This window comes from Neophocaena asiaeorientalis, unplaced genomic scaffold (genome assembly GCF_003031525.2).
Source record: "Neophocaena asiaeorientalis asiaeorientalis breed wild unplaced genomic scaffold, Neophocaena_asiaeorientalis_V1.1 scaffold438, whole genome shotgun sequence".
Classification (NCBI taxonomy): domain Eukaryota; kingdom Metazoa; phylum Chordata; class Mammalia; order Artiodactyla; family Phocoenidae; genus Neophocaena; species Neophocaena asiaeorientalis.
Window position 1 is genome coordinate 196,502 of NW_020173491.1, and position 20,089 is coordinate 216,590.

Consider the following 20,089-nt stretch of genomic DNA (forward strand, 5'->3'; position numbering starts at 1 on the left):
GTGCCTACTCTGTGCCAGATTCTGGGGTAAACGACAGAAATGCAAATATTAGTCATAATGCTTCTTGTCCTTGAAGAGACTGTGGTCCAGGCGGAGATGGGAACATGCACAGATCATTTCAGTGAAACGTGACAGGGACAAAGCCCTATGACAGAAATGCAAATATTAGTCATAAGGCATGCTTCTTGTCCTTGAAGAGACTGCGGTCCAGGCGGAGATGGGAACATGCACAGATCATTTCAGTGAAACGTGACAGGGACAAAGCCCTGTAACTGCCGGGGATGGGACACTTGGCTCCGCATCCTGGAGGCCCATGTAATTGATGCCTGAGCTGAGTCTGTACAGTGCTGTACAGGCAAAGATGAGGGAGGGCTTAGGGGAGGAGAGCTTTCTAGTACAGGGCACAGCATGAGCAAAAACAGGCAATAGCATGGTTTGGGGGGATGAGAGGTATAAGACGAGAAGTTCCGTATAACCGAGGGCCAGAGCTCAAGGTAGGAAGGGGATAAGAAATGAAGTGGAGACATAACTGAGGACGTGCTGATGGGGGACTCAGGCTCAGTCCTGGAGAGTGAAGGACAAGGATTTCAAGCAGGTTAATGTCAGTGATCAGACAAATATTTTAAAGCTCAATTAACAGTGCAATATGTATTTGAAAAGGACAACATTGGAAAAAGACAATTGGTTCTTCAGTCACTGTGATAGTTCAGATGAGAGACTATGAAGTCTTGAATGAAGGTGATGACACTAGGGACAGAGTGGAGGTTGTGGAGTCAAGAAATAGCATTGTTCCTCTAGTCTAAGATATTGGGTATCGTTAGACAATTAATGTCATGAGGTTAACTCTGTGTTTTGTTCAAAATGTAATAACTCAACAGTGCACCTTCCAATCCAATCTCATAAATGGTGCCTCTTAAAATTGAAGGAATACAGTGATCAGGAGGTGAGTCAACAGGATCTTTTTTTTTTTTTTTAACTATTATTTGTGTCATTCTTTTTTTGTTTTTTTAAATTTTTGGCCACATTGGGTCTTCGTTGCTGTGTGTGGGCTTTCTCTAGTTGTGTCGAGTAGGGGCCACTCTTCGTTGCAGTGCACAGGCTTCTCATTGTAGTGGTTTCTCTTGTTGCGGAGCACAGGCTCTAGGCACATGGGCTTCAGTAGTTGTGGCACACTGGCTCAGAAGTTGTGGCTCAAGGGCTCTAGAGCGCAGGCTCAGTAGCTGTGGTGCACTGGCTTAGTTGCTCTGCGGCATGTGGGATCCTCCCGGACTAGGGCTTGAACCCGTGTCCCCTGCATTGGCAGGAGGATTCTTAACTACTGCGCCACCAGGGAAGTCCCAACAGGATTCTTGATTGGTTAAATGTGGATGGTAAGGGAGAAGAGGGATACAGGCACCTAGGATGCTTAAAATGACATCCACATTTCAGACGTGAGTAAATAAGATCTTCCAATCAATTCACAGAGGTCTGAACGCACTGTTCTCTTGACTGACATGTGCTTCTCCTTTTCCTTTCCTTGCCTCAACTTCAAAACCACTTTATCTGCCCTTCCTACACATCACTTTCACCCTTACTATATATAGCAATTACTGGGATACCTGGTCCTGTACTAGACTGGAGGCTCTTAAGAGTAAAGACTCTCTTCCTTATATTTGCATTTTCCACAGTGCCTTGCATATAGGAAGCATACAGTAAATCTTTTTTTTAATTGAGATATAGTTGATTTACAATATTAGTCTCACATACACAACATAGTGATTCAAAGTTTTTATAGATCATACTCCATTTAAAGTTATTATAAAATATTGGCTATATTCCTGTGCTGTACAATATATCCTTGTAGCTTATTTATTTTATACATAACAGTTTGTACCGCTTAATCCCCTGTTCCTATCGTGCCCCTTCCCCTTCCCTCTCCCCACTGGTAACCACTAGTTTGTTCTTTATATCTGTGAGTTTGTTTCCTTTTTGTTATATTCAGGGTATTTTGCTTTACTTTTTTAGACTTCACATATACATGATATCATTCAGTATTTGTCTTTCTTTGTCTGACTTATTTCACTTAGCATAATGCCCTCCAAGTCCATCCACGTTCATACAAATGGCAAAATTTCATTCTTTTTGTGGCTGAGTAATATTCTATTGTGTATATGTACCACCATCTTCCTTATCCATTCATCTCTCAACGGACACTTAGGTTCCTTCCGTATCTTGGCTTTTGTAAATAATGCTGCTATGAACATTGTGGTGCATGTATCTTTTCAAATTAGTGTTCTGTTTTCTTCAGATATATACCCCAGAGAGTAATTGTTGGGTCATATGGTAGTTCTATTTTTAGTTTTTTGAGGAACCTCCACAGTGTTGTTTTCCATAGTGACTGCACAAATTTACCTTCTACCAACAGCATACGAGGGTTCTCTTTTTTCCACATCCTCCCTGACATTTGTAATTTGTGTTCTTTTTGATGATAGACATTCTGGCAGGTGTGAGGTGATATCTCATTGTGGTTTTGATTTGTATTTCCCTGATGATTAGCGATGTTGAGCATCTTTTCATGTGCCTGTTGGCATCTGCATTTCCTCTTTGGAAAAATTTCTATTCAGTTCTTTTGCCCATTTCTAATTGGGTTGTTTGGGTTTTTGATGTTGAGTTGTATGAGCTGTTTATATATGTTGGATATTAACCCCTTATCAGTCACATCATTTGCAAATATTTTCTCCCATTCAGTAGGTTGTCTTTTCGTTTTGCCAATGCTTTCCTTTGCTGTGCTACTGTCAATTTCTCCCTTTATATCTGTTAATATTTGCTTTATGTATTTAAGTGGGTCCTATGTTGAGTGCATATGTATTTATAATTGTTATATTTTCTTCTTGGATCGATCCTTTGATCGTTATGTAATGCCTTTGTTTCTTGTAACAGTCTTTGTTTTAAAGTCTATTTTTTCTGATATAAGTATTGCTACTCCAACTTTCTTTCGATTTCCATCCACATGGAATGTCTTTTCCATCCCCTCACTTTCAATCTGTGTGTGTCTTTAGATCTGAAGTGAGTCTCTTGCTGGCAGCATGTATATCGGTTTTGTTTTCATATCCATTCAGCCACTCTATGTCTTTTGGTTGGAGCATTTAGTCTATTTACATTTAAAGTAATAATGGGTAGTTATTGTTATTTTGTTAATTGTCTTGGGGTTGTTTTTGTAGTTCTTTTTTGTTCTTTTCTTCTTTTGCTCTCTTCCTTTGTGATTTGATGACTATCTTTAGTGTTATGTTTGGATTCCTTTCTTTTTTGTGTGTGTGTTTATCTATTATAAATGTATGGTTTGTGGTTACCATGAGGTTTATATATAGCAATCTATACATATATATACACGATTATTTTAAGTTGCTGATCTCCTAATTTCAAATGCATTTTAACAACCCTGAGTTTTTACTCTCTTCCCCCACAAGTACTGTTTTTCCATATTTTACATCAATTTGTTTTGTTATCCCTTAACTATATATTGTGGATTTAGATGATTTTACTACTTTTGTCTTTTAACCTTCCTACCAATTTTATACATAGTTGATTAACTACCTTTACTGTATATTTGCCCTTACTGATAAACTTTTTCCTTTTGTGATTTTCATGTTTCTAGTTGTGTTCTTTTCTTTCTAGCTTAGAGAAGTCCCTTTAACATTTCTTGTAAAGCTGGTTTGATGGTTCTGAACTCTTTTAGCTTTTGCTTGTCTGTAAAGTTTTGAACTCTCCATCAAATCTGAATGAGAGTCGTGTGGTGTTGAGTATTCTTGGTTGTAGTTTTTTCCCCTTTCATCACTTAAAATATATCGTGCCACTCCCTTCTGACCTGCAGAGTTTCTGCTGAAGTCAGCTGATAGCCTTATGGAAGTTTCCTTGTATGTAACTTGTTGCTTTCCCTTGCTGCTTTTAATAGTCTCTCTTTATCTTTAATTTTTGCCATTTTAATTACAATGTGTCTTTGTGTGGTTCTCTTTGTGTTGATCCTGTTTGGGACTCACACAGTAAATCTTTGATGAATGAATAATAAATAAAATGACTAAATGAGTGTATAAATATGGTGTCTCCCCCCGCCACCGTCTTCATCACTTCTGTCACCACACACATCCTAGGACAAACTAGGTAGGCAAAGGGGAGATGGTTCAGTGCAAACTGAACTCCACTCCTGGAACGAGTTAAGAGTTATGGCTTGGAGAAAGAGTTGAGGGTCAGGAACATAATCTCCCTGGGTGGAGACTCCATCTCATTTTTACTAAAAGGGCAGGCCACCTATAATACTCTGCCTATATCCTGCTTGATGCATATTTGTGTATCCAACACTGAATGGAGGGTCTTCTCCCAACACCCACCAAACCAGTGACCCAGCCCTCCAATGGGTTTACACAGCCTCCCATTATCTGGGAATTTTCCTGCCCCAAAATGAGAACTTTCTTCCCTGCTCACCCAGTGTTAGTTATATCTTCATTCTCCTTAGAGAGACATTGGCTTCAGCCAATGACCGAGAAAGGTAAGATTGCAATTGAAAACTCCATTACATTAAACATGGCAATCACACTAAATGCCTGAAGAACAAAAGAGAGGTATAGAATTCAGGATGGGATGTTGCCTTGGCTTTGAACCATTAAGTCCATGGGGATTAAATTTCCTGAGATGAGAAACAGTAGCACAGTTGGGATTCTCAGAGGAAAAATTTTCTCATTTCATGGCTCAGAAATCATGGGTTGGCAAATTGAAGGTATTAACATCTTAAACTATTTTGCGTTTGGATTTTCACCCAAATGGTGGGAAACTTATCCCCTTATCTCTGTCAATCCAGAGGATAAGGTCTGAAAAGGGCCTCTAATTGAGGGCCTTTGGAAATCTCCATCCATATAATATCCTTATTTGGCCTAGACCATTCATTCAAAAACCTATGCAGGGCTTCCCTGGTGGCGCAGTGGTTGAGAGTCCGCCTGCCGATGCAGGGGACACGGGTTCGTGCCCCGGTCCGGGAAGATTCCACATGCCATGGAGCGGCTGGGCCCGTGAGCCATGGCCACTGAGCCTGAGCGTCCAGAGCCTGTGCTCTGCAACGGGAGAGGCCACACAGTGAGAGGCCCGCGTACCGTGAAAAAAAAAAACCTATGCAGATTTTTCCTAAATTATCCCCTTCTCTCTGTTGCTTCAGAGGCATCTAACCCTTCAGAGATAGAGCATCCTTTTACATACCACACAGAGACCAGTGTTGAAGGTGGAAGCTCCCTAGAATTATGTGCCTGGCCCAGGCTGGTTGCTGGTTCTCCTGCCCTCAGGGTCTGGCCTCCATGCCCTGCCTCCACACACACATAAGGGACCAATTTGAGAGCCTTGGTTCCACTGTCATTTCCAAAACAATGAACAATGACCCCCCTTCACTAGGGCCTTCCCCACTGAGCCCTGCCTGGCGGGTGGATAATATCATATAGCCTCAATGAAGACAAGTTTCCTTGCTCTGTGGGTGCCCCACAGGGGGCATGATCTCATCTCTTTCAGCTTTCATCTTCTCATCTGCCCTTGTAATTAGCAGCCTCTCCCTAACCGCCCATCTAAGAAATTAAAAACACAACTTCCATCGACAAATCTGGAGTGATCCTTCCTGCTGTTGAATGGGCTCCATGGACAGGGCCCCTAGGCTTCAACTAATCCTAGGTAGTTCATTAAGAGGATGATGAAAGATGCTCCCTTCATCACATCTGGTCCAAAATACATCCCCAAAGAGAATTCAGCTCCCCCAGGTCCTAGAGCACTATCTTGGCTCAGGAAACCCAGGCCCTGGCTAGCACAGCCCCCGGGGCTGCCTGATGTGACAGCTCCTCAGGGCTGACCTCCTACTCATGTGGTTCTGGCAGAGCAGGAGACTGAAAGGGATTCTTAGGCCAAAGAAATACGAGCCTCGCATTCAGGGAATTTGCTCTTGGTCTAGATTTCTTCTAAATCATCGTTTTAAAAAATATTAACAATGTGCACTCAATTTGGTTTCAAATTAATTTGCTTGGTGTGTTCTGGGAAAAAAATTTTTTTTTGGTTTGGGGTGGTAGACAGCAGCCACTATAATCCAGTAGCATTCATTCTGTACATCAACCATTGCTGTTCATTTTGGCTTTCGGTTCATGGCTATGTTCAAGTCCCCAGAGTGTGTGAGAGAAAAATGTGTGTGAAGAAACTAAGAAAATTAAAGTATCTCCCAAAGATAATTCGATTGACAGCGCCACAACGAATGCCCCAGAAGAGGATCCTGCCTTCTCAAACGTCCCTCCACCCTCCCCTCCAGATCCCTGATTTTTGGTGCAATTCTTTTCTGGTGAGCATACCTCTCCTTTTTAATTTCATTCTCTCTCTCTCTTTTTCTTGCCTTTACGTTCTTTCTTCCAACCACTTGCCCTTCAGACGCTGCTTTAATATCTGAAACGTTTGTTTCTTTATTTCAGTCAGGGGCCATTTCCTCTCTAGCTCAGGTCCTGAGCCCCTCACGTTCACTCCAATTCTCCTTCTGAGGCTTTCAGCCTGAATATGCCTGGCCTGGGTGAGCATAAGGCTAATGAGAACAGCAGCAACTTATACAGCATTTACCGCATTCGAGGTGCTGACCGAGTGCTTTGTGGAAGACAGCGTCCATCCTCATTACGATAGGGACCGTCATCACCCCATTTACAGATAATAAAACCGAGACAAGAGAGGTTCCATGAATTGCTGTAAGTCATAGCTAGCAAGTGTGGAGTCGGACTTTAAACAAGGGGGACCCTGATCCGGACACCACACTGCCTCTCCCAATACTGACACCCCTCCAACCCAGAGAACTTTCACCAACTCTCTTCTTGGCGTATCTATGGATAAATAAGAATAAAATAGCCAAGGGCTCCTTTGGTTTCCATGTCCAAATGAAAAATTGTGTTCCAGCATTAACTACTACCCCTGCCCTGCTGTAGACTGAATAAGAGTTGCTACTAAGCTCTCCTCGGCTCCCAGTCAGCTCAAGTACTTGTTTTAGAAGTCAGGGTGGAATTCTGCTGTTTTCTGGCTCACCGTGATTGGGTGTTCTGATGCCAGTGCCAGAGGAGCTACCCACCTGGCACTTGCAGAGTTGGGTACAGAAGAGGCCAGCTCTAAAGAGGTGCTTACCACTGGGGCAGCGAGCTTTCATCTCAGGAGGATGTGGCAGGTGAATATCAGTACAATGGCTACGGTGGATGCAGTGGGGGCCAGCGTTGAGTTTCCACTTTGGACAAATCCAGCTTTTTCCAGTAATCTCCTTTCCCTCTTCCTTATATCTGTGAAATAGAAGCAGTCCACGGTGGTCTTATTTTGCTTGTCAAGCACCAGCATTAAGAAACGTATTACTCAATGGAATACTCCTCAGCCATAAAAATGAATGAAATATTGCCATTTGCAGCAACAAGGGTGGACCTAGAGATTATCATACTAAGTGAAGTAAGTCAGACACAGAAAGACAAATATCATATGATAGCACTTATATGTGGAATCTAAAAAAGTAATACAAATGAACTTATCTAGGAAACAGAAAGAGACTCACAGACATAGAGAATAAAGTATAGATACCGAAGGGGAAGGGGCAGGGGGAGGGATAAATTAGGAGTCTAGGATTAACAGATACACACTACTATATATAAAATAGATAAACAACAAGGATTTACTGTAGAGCACAGGGAACAATACTCAATACCTTGTAACCTATAATGGAAAAGAATCTGAAAAAGAACGTATATATATTATATACATACATATATAATATATATATGTATAACTGAATCACTTTACTGTACACCTGAAACTAATACAACATTGTAAACCAACTATACTTCAATTAAAAAAAAAAGAAACATATTACTCCTGCCCTGTTCTCCTGCACAGACAGCCCAGAGCACAATGCCAGCATGTACTGGGGGTTCAGTACATGTCAGCTGCCATTGCTGGATGGTTTCCAAGGTCCCTCCTGATCTGATTCTCTGTGTGTCAGGAGTCATACACTCAGATGCCTACAGGGGTCAGGCAAGTAAGGTAAATGAAGGGAGTGGGCAGAGAGCAATACCAGAGCGAGGATGTCCCAAGGCTCACCAGACTGTTTTGAAGTCTGAGATGTGGAATTTTATGAGACATCTCCGTACTCTTAAATGTTGGGAACTAATTGAAAAAGTTAAAGTACTGTAGGGGCCAAACAAAACACATATGCCAGCCTGAAGACTGCCAGATTGAGGCCCCTGCCCTTTTTGTCTCAGGAACAGCTGCAAAAACCCAAGAGCACATCTCCCTTCCGTAAGTCCAGATGAGGCCATGACTCCGCACCACTCACACATAAAATTCAAGCTTCCCTCCCCTGCTGTTTAAAGAGTCCTTAATGGGAATCCCAGCGTCCTCTGCAAAAACCCTTTCACATCAGCAACATGGTGTCACAGCCCTTCTCGCTGAGTGCTGCCTACAGACCAGGTGCTGGGCTGAACCCTGCACGGGCACGCTCTCCCTCAGCTGCTCTCACCACAGTGTGACACGGCAGAAGCCATCATTATGCCCTTCTGACAGTAGAGGAAAGGCTTAGCAGGTTAAGTGACTTGCCTCTTAAGAGGCTGGGATCCAAAGCATGCTGTCCACACGCCCTTCCCCTCAAGAACACCAGCCACCTCCTTCCCTCCACGCCCTGCTATCCTTCAGGGCCTGTCTAAAACGCCACCTCTGCCAGGAGGCTCATCTCTCACACCCGTGGAGCTCCCCTCAGTTTCTTTTGTGGCATTTTACCCATTTTATCCTATAATTAATTCACATGTTCACTCATTCAGCACATTTTAACCTGATGTCTGCTATATGCCAGGGGCTGTGCTGGGTGCTGGGGAATATAGGGACAAACAGGGTCTCGGCTCTTCCAGTAGGGGCAATAGACAACAAAGAAACAAACAAGTAAATAAGATAATTACAAACTGTGTTGGGTGATATGAGAGAAATGAACAGGATGAAGTGATTAAGAGGTGAATGGGGACTGGACCTGCTTGAGACTGTGATCAAGAAGGCCTCTTGAGGGCTTCCCTGGTGGCGCAGTGGTTGAGAGTTCGTGCCCCGGTCCGGGAAGATCCCACATGCAGCGGAGCGGCTGGGCCCGTGAACCATGGCCGCTGAGCCTGCGCGTCCGGAGCCTGTGCTCCGTGACGGGAGAGGCCACAGCAGTGAGAGGCCTGCGTACCGCCAAAAAGAAGGCCTCTTGAGTCAGTGACATTGACTTCAGGAGACCCAAAGTCAAGACAAAGTCAGCATGAACATCTTAGCAGAAGACATTCCAGGCAGAGGGAACAGCAACGGCAGAGATCCTGAGGCATGAATGGGTGTGGATCTTGTTCTAAAAACAGAAAGCTTCTGTGGCTCAAGCTGAGGTATCAAGGCCTGGGATAAGATGTGATGAGATCAGGAGGTCAGCAGGGGTCCGACTGTGCTAGATCTAATAGCCCATCGGAAGGAATCTGGACTTCATCCAAAAGACCTAAACTTGAAAAAACCTAAGTGTGATAAGAGGCCACTAAAGCTTGTTCAGCAGGGGAGAGACAAGATCTGACTGACATTTTTAAAAGGTCACTCTGGCTGCTGAGTGCATCGTGTGTTTCAGGGGAAAGGAGGAAAGCAGGGGTTGCATCCAGAAGTTCTTGCCATAGGCTGGAAGGGAGAGGATATTGCTTGGACTAGGGTGACAGTAGAATGAAGAGAAGCAGAAAGATTCCAGATATATTCTAGAAGTAGAGCCAGCAAACTAATAGCTATTTCTGAGCTTAGTTAACTCATCCTCCCTCAATTTTAAAACTAGGGACACTTTTCCTAATTATTTTGTGTGACTCCCATGGCCTTGCACATAGTAGGAACTTGGTACGTATTTATTGAGTTAAACTGACTTGAATTAAATTGAGTTTTAAATTGAATGATGTCAAATGGAATCAAATTTAATCACATCAAATAAATTGTATTAAAGTGAGTTCAGTGTGTGAGGGAGTATTTCTGTGTCTTCAAAGAGGGTACAATAGGGCTGCCAGCATCCCAACCTGGGGGCACTTCCTTTGGCAGTCTCAAAAGCAGATTTTCTAAAGCCACTTCCTAAAATGTGGATACACAGCTTCGGGCCCAATTACATGCTGGTCTAAAAGTGTAATTGTGGATCCAGAGAGCTAGTTGTAACGGTGGTTCAAATCATTAACCGGTCAACCACCTGAGTCTATGTCAGCAATTATGTAACTATTCCTGCAATTAGATCTGCATTTTCATTTGATTGAAATAGTCTTCATATCGTTTTTAAAACAAAAGAGCTATATATGCATTCTCTTATCTACCCAAAGCATGTCATGTCAGTGAGACAGAGGCTGCTGCCGGCGAGGAGGGGACATGTGTGTAAGTGTTAGTGTGTGCGTGTGTCCATGTGGACATCTTCCCAGTCAAGGAAATAGGCTGAGCCAGCTCTTCTCCTGCTCGTAATGTTTTAGCGGACTATTTTTGTGAAAGGTAACTGGCCAGTACAAGGATTCACTGACCTCAGTATGGCTAAACCATATGTCGCTCACCTGCTGAGCCCTTGGGTTCAGCAGAAGAGATGCCTGAGTCTATTCTAAAATCTCTGTAATTTTTTGAAAAGCCTACAGATCAGCTCGGGGGTCGCTTCAGCCAACTTTCAGAATGCCGGGCCCCAGGACCCTTAAGAACCCCTTAGAAGAGCACATTCTACAGGGTAAGTGGTTCTTTCAGCAACTGCTCATCCTACCTGGGATGGCGTTCGTAAAAGATTTCTCCCGGGTGTACATTTTAATCACCTTGATGCAGGTCAGAAACTCATTCATCGTCTGAACTCGCTTATCTGTCACTGAAATTGCTGATCATAGAAAAGCTGACTTGAGCTTAGCCATAAACATCTGAAATCGAGGTACAAACAGTGGGTTCAGAGAATTGCTGAGTTGCAGTTGGCCTAAAAATCCAGGGATGGGAGTGTAAGTGTCAGGCCCGAGATTCTCAGCTGAATCCTTCCCTTGAGTTGTGGCTGACGTGCTCTGGGGGACACGACTGGGGTCAGGGCAGATGAGGCCAATGCGTGAATTGCCAGGATGCAAGGAAAGTGCTGGGGACTTTGACAAACTGAAGAAGCATGCTCCCCTTCCCCAGGGTATTCAAATTCAAGTTGTATAAAAACTGTACTGTCTGTGAGCTCAAAGTACGGGCCCAGGCTTCAGGGCCAGGCCCTGGACACAAAGTCCACTTCAGTGAGAGTGTGTGTGAAGTACAACAGCAGAGACCTGCCATTACCTGGATGGGCATGAATAGCACACACACGGATATCCCGACGAGAGCTGTGGGCCCCACAATGAAAAAGGCGTACACCACACAGACAGCCATTAGGATAAGGATGGTGGCTGGCAAGGGACAAAACAAGGCAGCTTCAAACAAAGAATAACTATCACTTGATAGTATATTGAGCACCTGGAAAGAAAGCACATGGGTTCAGCCTTTGGAAGGGCAACCTAAACATTTCCTCAACTGAAGGCTTTCGGAATGGCTGAGGGGGTCTGAGGAAGGAAGAGAAAAACTGACTTATAGGTGGAGAGAATTGTCAGAGGACCAACAGGGTGAGTTTCGTGGGTCTCATTTTAGTATGACTTTGGAGAGGCCTGTCTTTTAGAACTGAGAATCCCAATGAAGAAAGGCTTAAGTATCACCTGAGAACATGCCGGCGAGCTTGCCAGCTGCCTACCTGATAGCTCTATCTCCTTCTTCCTTATTAGTACAACCCTGCTTAATCAGGGCATCTATGGGCCCAGCAAAAGGACCACATTTCCCAGCCTTCTTTGTGGAAGCATGGTGACCGTGTAATTATGTTAAGGGCAATGAGGTATAAGCCAAAGTGCTGAATGGAACTTTGGGGGTGAATTCTTACAGGGAGCCAACTCAACTTGGAAGTCTCCTTCCTCCTACCGGCTCTCTGAAATATGGTTGGGATGGCTGGACCTGCAGCTTCCATCCTGAACCATTATGGGAGCCACGTGCTAAGGTAGTGATGAAGAACAATAGAAAAGCCTGGAAGTCCCCACTCCAGCCCTGGATCATCCTCTTCCAGACTCCTTTTACACAGAGTGAAATAAATCCATCCTGTTTAAGCCACTGTTTGGGGGGGTTTTCGGTTATATGCAACTGAATCTAATCATAATTGATATAGAATATTTTGAACAAACTGAAAGAGCAAGTGTAAGAAAGAAACAAGTCTTTTCCCTTACCTCACACCACCTAGGGTTCCCTTGGCCAGGGAAATGTTCTTGTGTAAAGAGTGAAGATTTTATTGCTAAGGATTAAGGGCTTAAGAAAATGTCAACTCTGAAGTCCAACAGGCATGGTCTTTATTGGGACTTGGCATCCCAAATACTACACAGTTGGAATCATCAGATGCATTAGTCAATCAATTTTGTTAAATGCTGTAGTGTTCTCTGTACTGCTTCAGTGTCCTGACTGACGGTCAAAGGGATTGGATGAGGTCACCCCTAAGCCCTGTTCCAACTGGAACAGGGAAGCCTTTCCAAATTCTCCAGCTTGAATGGAGCTCTCCTTTCTCTGAATTCTTCTGGTGTTTTGAGTCTCCACCACTTCACTAAGCAAGGAGATGGGACATGATGGGCAGGATATTGACAACCAAAAGTGGGGCAGATATTCCATCCAGGAAGCACATCTCACACATATTCAGAAAACTCGGAATTTAGTTTCTTAAAGTTAAACTCCTTCTGGACCAACTTACCTCACCAACAGAGATGTGTGTCAGCGTCTTGAATGACACCAGGTTTTCGAAAACCAGGGTGGAGATGGCCACCTTCAACCAGATCACCGTGCAGTAATTTATGGCCCAGGCAAGGGCCCAAAAGAGAACTTTGGTAAACTCGGTGATGAAAAGGGCTGTGCACAGGCTGATGCCAACCCAGACCTTCCTGGAGGTGCTCTGGGTCGGCTGGAGGATTTGGTGAATGAGAGTCATCTGTAGAACAGCGCGGTGAAGAGAGAAGAGTGCTGCTGGGGGTCAAGGTAGGTACAGGAGGCCTCAGATAATGTCAGCAAGCTGACTTTATGAGGCAAACTTTTAAATTAATTTCAGCGGCTGCTGCTGTGCTTGACAAAAAGGATTAGCTTTATGAAAATTCACCCCCAAGAAGCACAAAGATAACAGCAACGTACTAAACCCACCAGATCGTAGAGGAAGTAACTAATGACATTCCTTGTCAGTCTGGGGACCTGGGAGACAAGACAGAAGAAGGGCCAGTGCGCTCACCGGCCCTATGGCTGCCGTGATAATGCACAGGATATTGGCCACGATATCCATCAAAACATGCGTCCTCTGGAATTTCCAGACCACTCGTCCCAGAGAGGCTTTCTCGGGACCCATCTTTTCTACCTCTTCATCCCAAAGGGTTCGAAATCTGTGATGAAAGAACAGGAAGAAGGAAAAAGGTTTACATTACCACTTACTGGTCAAAGCTACTCTGATGGAAAAAAGTTTGCAAGAATTCTTAGCACAACCCCCATCCCTGGCAGTGGTGGAGTCAGAAGAATAGCATTTGTTTTCCCTTCTTCTTTTGGAGGGTGGATGGGACATAAGCGAGGCAGCGGGCAGAGCCCTGACACAGCACAATCTGGTATCTGGCATTTGGGCTCTTTCCGGGCCTTGATTTCCTCCTCCTGCCTGTCTCTGGCACAATACTGGTTGTGATAAAAACACTGAGGCAACAGAGAAACCAAGAAAAAAATCTTCTCCAGGGCAAGGAGGAGCTTGTCCATTTCAAAGATCTGAAAGGAGGCCAGTGTGACAGGCGTGTGGGGACACGGGGAGGCAAGGCAGGGCCAGATCTCATGGGATCTCACGGTCCTCACGAAGGAGATTAGATTGCAAAGGAAGCCACTGCAGGCTTTTAAGCCAACATGACAAGATCATTTTACATATCTAAAAGAACATCTGGCTGCTGTGAGAGTAGTGGGTTATGGGGGTGGGGAGTAAAGATGGAAGCAGGGAGACCACAGTGGGAGACCATCGGCATCCAGGTGGGAGGTGGCAGTGGCTTGACACTGGATTTAGGGAAACGTGGTCAGGGGAGACAACAGGACTTACTGATGAATTAGATGTGGGAGAAAAGGAGAAGGGGGATCAGGGGCCCCAGTTTTCTGACTTGACCAACTGTGGGAATAGAGTTCACAGAGATGGGGAAAGGGGGAAGAGGGAACATCGTCAGGTGGAGCTGAAGATCAAGAATGCAGCTTTAGGGCTTCCCTGGTGGCTCAGTTGTTGAGAGTCCACCTGCCGATGCAGGGGACGCGGGTTCGTGCCCCGGTCCAGGAAGATCCCACATGCCGCAGAGCGGCTGGGCCCGTGAGCCATGGCCGCTGGGCCTGCACGTCCGGAGCCTGTGCTCCGCAACGGGAGCGGCCACGATGGTGAGAGGCCCACGTACCGTAAAAGAAACAAAACAAAAACAAAAACAAAACAAACAAAAAAAAGAACGCAGCTTTAGATATAGGATGCTTGTGAATCATCCAAGTCCAGTCGGATGCTGGGTGTATGAACTCAGAGTCTGGAGGAGAGGCATGGACCGAAGATAGTGTTATTAAGGTTGTCAACATGTGTTTGGTGGGTCAGCCTTTGGAGGAGAACATTAGCACAGAAGGGAAGAGGATCTAAGTTGATGTTGGGTAGATGGAAGGCAACATTAAAAACCGACAGAGAGGTAGAAGGAAAACCTGGTCCACAGGCACTGGTCCAGCCCCTTTCTCTCCGTGCTCCCTGGCAACTTTCTCCAGACTATAGATTTTGGAAACTAATACTGACAGAGATTTCTGCAGGACACAGATGAGGGGATGCACAATTGTAGGAGCAATTGCAAGAGCATGATTATAACTCCCAGCCCTTCAAGCATATGAGGCCAAAGAGAAGGAGAATTCCAGAAGAAAGAAATGCAGAGAGAGGGCGATGAGATCTTCCCCATTGTTTAAGACCTGAACCTTGAAGTTCAATGCAGCCGTTAGAAAGAATGAAGTTGAGGTTCTGGGCTGTGGAAAAATGGAAAAATCTTCATAAACTCTTCACTGAAAATAGCAAAATGGTTAACCATGAGATAGTATGCTTCAGTTTTTGTTCAAAGAAAAAAAGATGACCTGTGAGTAAGGAGGAAGAAGAAGAGGTATTGATCTGCAGAAGATGGTAACACAGGGTGTGTTTAATCTGAGTAGAAAAAATCCAGGACAGTTGCACGCCAGCATTTAACAGTGCTGACCTCTGGGGAGTGGGGCTGGAGTACGGTGGGGATACTTCCACTGCTTAAACTTCTGTTACTTTAACATTTCTATAATGAATCTGAATTAGGTTGAATCAATGAAATACATGTTTTTGCAAGTCAAAATTGTCAAATATTGGAAGTTTTAATTTGGTTCAACCTAAACATAGTTTGTAATATAAAAGCTCACAATATTCTGTAATAGCCTAAATGGGAAAAGAATTTGAAAAAGAATAGATACATGTATATGTATAACTGAATCACTTTGCTGTAACACCTGAAACTAACACAACATTGTTAATCAACTATACTCCAATATAAAATAAAAAATTTCTTTAAAAGTCCAATGACAATTTTTAAAGGGAAATACAACACCATGCCTGGAAGCAGCCCAGGTGGTGTCCATCCAGCACAGAGCAAAGTGAGATTCCGGCCACTCTTGCCCCGATGCGGTGCTCCTACAAAATAGCCAATGGCCCTGTCAGAATGGTCCTGAAGCCTCAGGCTCTCAAGAAGTCCATTCTCCCTACCAAACCTCCCCAGTACTCACCTCCCCAGAGACTAGGCCACGAAGGTCAGTCAGCCCAGCCCTCATCTCAGAGATAAGCCATGAGAACAGCCACCAAACCAGTGGGTGCTGATTTCCGCAAAGGGAAATGGGAGCACACACAAGGACTCACGGGTCCCTTCCCAAAGTGGGCTCCTCTCTAGATGTGACCCAGACAAATCCTGGTACCTTTTGCCATTGATGTCGAATGAGTCATACGGTGACAGTGGGGGCAGGGTGTCCACAGTCAGCGTGCGCTTGTAGCCTCTCATCATCACTGGCGTGAGCCAAGAGAATGTGGGAAAGGAGAGCAGCCCTGTGTCATCCACAGGGTTGGGTGCCAGCCTAAAACAAGCGAAACACTCGGTGTTCCAGGTTGTTGGGGTCATTGCCTTGAGTCCCCGGCTGGAATTCTTAACTACAGTGCTAACCACAGCCACGCTCAGACCTGTGACTCACATCATCTGCCCCATGAGCAGCGGTGTGCTGGGCCAGCTCCTACCAGCTTGCAAGAGCTGATTGTTCGATTTTTAGGAATTCTGCAAGTCAGTTCTTAAACACAGCCTATATTAAAAATTAAATTACATAAATGTAAGTAAATTATCTTAAAGACAAAGGCAATCAATACTCAAAACTCATAGCTTCCAAGATTATTTTACTAGATTTTACTCGTATTTGTTCTTTAGATTATATAAGTCTGTGGTGTCTGTGGGGGAAATACCATACAGGATAGGGCTCTATTACCGTACGTCTGTTCCCAACTTTGCGCTCAGTGACATCACGTTGAAATCAGCCATGGTAGGAGAATTTACACCAAAAAAGTGATAAATGCTAGGAACCAGGGAATTTTTTAGTGAGCCAGTTGTTGAATATCTACCAGTGACCACCCCATGGGAAAGAGGGTACCTGCTCCATTTGGCATGAGGAAATGGAGACCCAGTAGCTGATCACCAGAGGAGTTGGATGCCTGGCTTTTGCTCTCAGGAGGATGGGGAGGGTCAGAGTACAGTGTGCCAAAGTAGAGGTGAGGCTGCAAGGAGGCAAGAGCTAGAGGCAAACTTATGGTTTATTGTGAGGATTAATACATGTAAGCTGCTACATAAATATTAGCTAGCAGATAAATAAGGAGGACAGGGGAGGTAAAAGGAGGGAGAAAAGAGAAAGGGAAGTAGAGGAGGAAGAAGAAAAGGAAGAAACAATGAAGAAGGAGGAAGAGATATGTTTCTGCCCTTGAGGAACTAGCCATCTATGATGGAATGAGAGTCAGAGACACAAGAGTGTTATCTACTAATTGCTGAGTGTTTGTTATATTCCAGGCCCTGAAAGAGCTTGGTATTTGTAGCAGATGCTGTCAAGATGCCCTGAGTCGCAGTCCCTGGTGGCGCAGTGGTTAAGAATCTTTGTCACATCCACCTCTGATCTCAGATGTGGAGGACAGTGCTGTGCAGCTCAGACTCATGCTGACAGCATCCCATCTCACAGGTATCCTGTACCTCTTCTCACTACTGGGTTTGGGGTCTTCTCAGAGTATAAGTGCAGCCCAGAATTGCAAGGGGCTAATGTCCCCAAGAAGAAAACCTAACTAATGGAGTACAGGAGCCCACGGACAAATGCTCCCACCGCCCATCCTATGGGTGGAAAATTGTACACTTCTCGGAGGGACCTAGTAGAATCCAGTCCCCATGTCTACAGCAGTGACACTGATGACACACCCCATGTTCTCCTTCCCTGCCTCACTCTCCCTAAATCTTCCCTCCTGCTTCTTGAAATCACCTCCCAAATAAGCTACCTGCATCCAAGATTTTGATTCAGCCTCTGCTTTTGGGAGAACCCAAGCTAAGATAATATTAATAAGGTACTATGTGCCTGGTGCATAGTAAATATTTCCTAGAGAGTAACTTTAATGATGAAGTCATGCATTACCTCATATAATCCTAACAACAGCTCAGTGAGATAGGTAGTTGAGAAATATTATGATCCCATTTCATAGACAAGAACATCAAGGCACAAAGCGGTTAGGGTACTTGCCCAAAATCTTATAGCTGGTCAGTGGTGACGTAGGGATTCAAACCCAATGCTTGCTGACTCCAGGGTCCCATCATTCTCTTAAGCACTATCCCACATTTCCTCTCCACAAAGAAATTGTAAATTGAGCCAAAACGGTGGGTAGTTAGAGCTCTTCTGCATGGGGCTAAGGATGGTACACCAAGCCCTCACTTTTCAACCTTCACCTCTCACCTTAGAGGGCTCACAGGTGTATCTTTGGTCCATGGATTCTAGGAGAGAGCAGTGCTGTATCACCTCATTATAAAGATGCTACTTGGCCTTCTGCTGCTCAGAGGGCAGGCTATAGGGCACTTCTCATGTAGAAAAGGCAGCTTTCTATAATGTTATAGTTAATGTAATGTTAAGAATACATATATATTATAATATGATGCTATAGTTAAGCATGTGAGCTTGGAAATCAGCCTGCCTGGGTTCTTATTCTGTGGTTCAAAACTGACCCAATTCTCTCTCCTCACCTGTATCCCAGACCCTTGGAGCTCCATCCTTCAAGACATTTCTCCACACCTTGAATCTGTGCTGACTTGTGACTTGCTTTGGCCAATAGAATGCAGTGAAAGAAATGGTGTACCGGTTCTGAGCCTGAGTCTCAAGAAGGCCTATATGCTTCATCTCATCCTCTTGGCCACCTACTGCATTACTATGTGATCGAGGGCAGGTTAGCTTGTTCGAGGTTCATAGCCCATGTGGCCCACCTTCCCCCAGCCAGTCAACCCCCAGAAGCATAACCATCTTGTTGACCAGCAGATGCATAAGAAAGCCTGGTCAAGACCAGATGAATCACCCAACTAGGCTTAGCCCAAGTTGCTGACCCACCCATAAAATTGTAAGCTAAATAAATGGCAATTGTTTCAGGCTACTAAATGTAGAGGCAGTTTGTTACAAAGCAAAATCTACCTGATTAAATTTGTGCAAGTTATTTAACCTTGCTGTGTCTCACTTACTCACCCATCAGATAAAGATAATCATGACACCTCCAGGGTGGTTGTGAAGAGTGAATGAGAAGATGTTTGTAAAGCACCTGAACAGGTCCTGGCACATGGAAAGCTCTCTTAAACATTTTTTATTGTCTCCCTTTCACCAAAGGACAGGAGGATTCATGAAGTGAATGGTCAATAAATGAAAAAAATGGATGGATGGATGGATGGATGGAAAGACAAAAAGACAAGCATATAGACCAGCAGCATGGGGAACAGGGTCAGGGTCCACTCTCCTGATGGGCTGGAAATGATTCCTAGAAGTTCTGCCCAGGACCTCCCTCCAATCCTCCTCCTGGCTTACCTTGCATAGAGTCTCACTGGAATCATGGTCTTCAAGCTGGGGTCATATCTCTCTGAAAATGATCTCTGCTGGCCTCGCCAGTCCAGATCAGAGATAAGGCAGGGGCCATCACCCACCATCTTGATGGCAGTCTAGAGCCCTGGGTTCCTGGCTTTGGGACCTTCACTCTACAGCAGGGAGATGAGGAGATGAGAAGATTCTCTGGAATGAGATCAGGCAGCCCCTACTCCACCCAGACCAGCTCCTTTTCTCTGACCACTCAGACCTGGTTTCACCAATCAACCCTCCACATTCATGGGAGAGCGTGGCCAGAGACCCCACAACTCCCTCAACTCCACTAAGAGCTTTCCTTATTAGCAAAGACATTCTGTTCCTCTTCTTTCCCATTTTGGGTTGACTGGGAGCAGAAAAGCCTGTTACAGGTATTCTACCAGGAGCCAGCCCATGACCAAGACTGAGTCCCAGCCTGGCAAAAGAACCCCAAGATGGTGGATTTTTTGCTTTGTTGTGACCCAGAATGAAGTTTGTCACACATACAAACCCTTTTTTTCTCTCTTATTCTTTCAGATACCCAAGCTTGTGCATCCACGTTCCCATGTCCCCACACCCAAGGATCAGAGAACTTCAACGAGACCACCTCTCAGGACGAGGCATATCTGAACAAGCCCACATTCTCCCCACTTCTGTGACCACTGCCACAAAGGGAAACCAACAATCCAGGTAGAGAGGACACTTTTGGGAGTGCCCGTCCAGTCCACAAACCAACCACCCCATTCACCAATCACCTAAATGAAAAGAAAAAAGAATGATTCCTGAAGGTTTTCTAGTTCCAGTTCTTCCCTGATACACAGCTCTATTCTTGCCCTAGAGTTCTATGACATTCTGCTCCCCA

The 20,089-nt window shown here is 44.7% G+C and overlaps 1 protein-coding gene across 1 annotated transcript in view; it reads right to left on the reverse strand.

Annotated features, from left to right (window-relative positions):
* The window catches only part of LOC112401279 (multidrug resistance-associated protein 9), a 60,824-nt gene extending 41,508 nt beyond the window's left edge, over positions 1 to 19,316 (reverse strand). The window contains 9 exon segments of the mRNA XM_024747450.1: positions 4,477 to 4,511; positions 4,513 to 4,577; positions 7,153 to 7,301; positions 10,775 to 10,922; positions 11,311 to 11,484; positions 12,788 to 13,021; positions 13,313 to 13,460; positions 16,042 to 16,197; positions 19,198 to 19,316. Coding sequence (XP_024603218.1) covers positions 4,477 to 4,511; positions 4,513 to 4,577; positions 7,153 to 7,301; positions 10,775 to 10,922; positions 11,311 to 11,484; positions 12,788 to 13,021; positions 13,313 to 13,460; positions 16,042 to 16,197; positions 19,198 to 19,316 — 1,228 coding nt within the window.
* Positions 19,317 to 20,089: the final 773 nt, after the last annotated feature.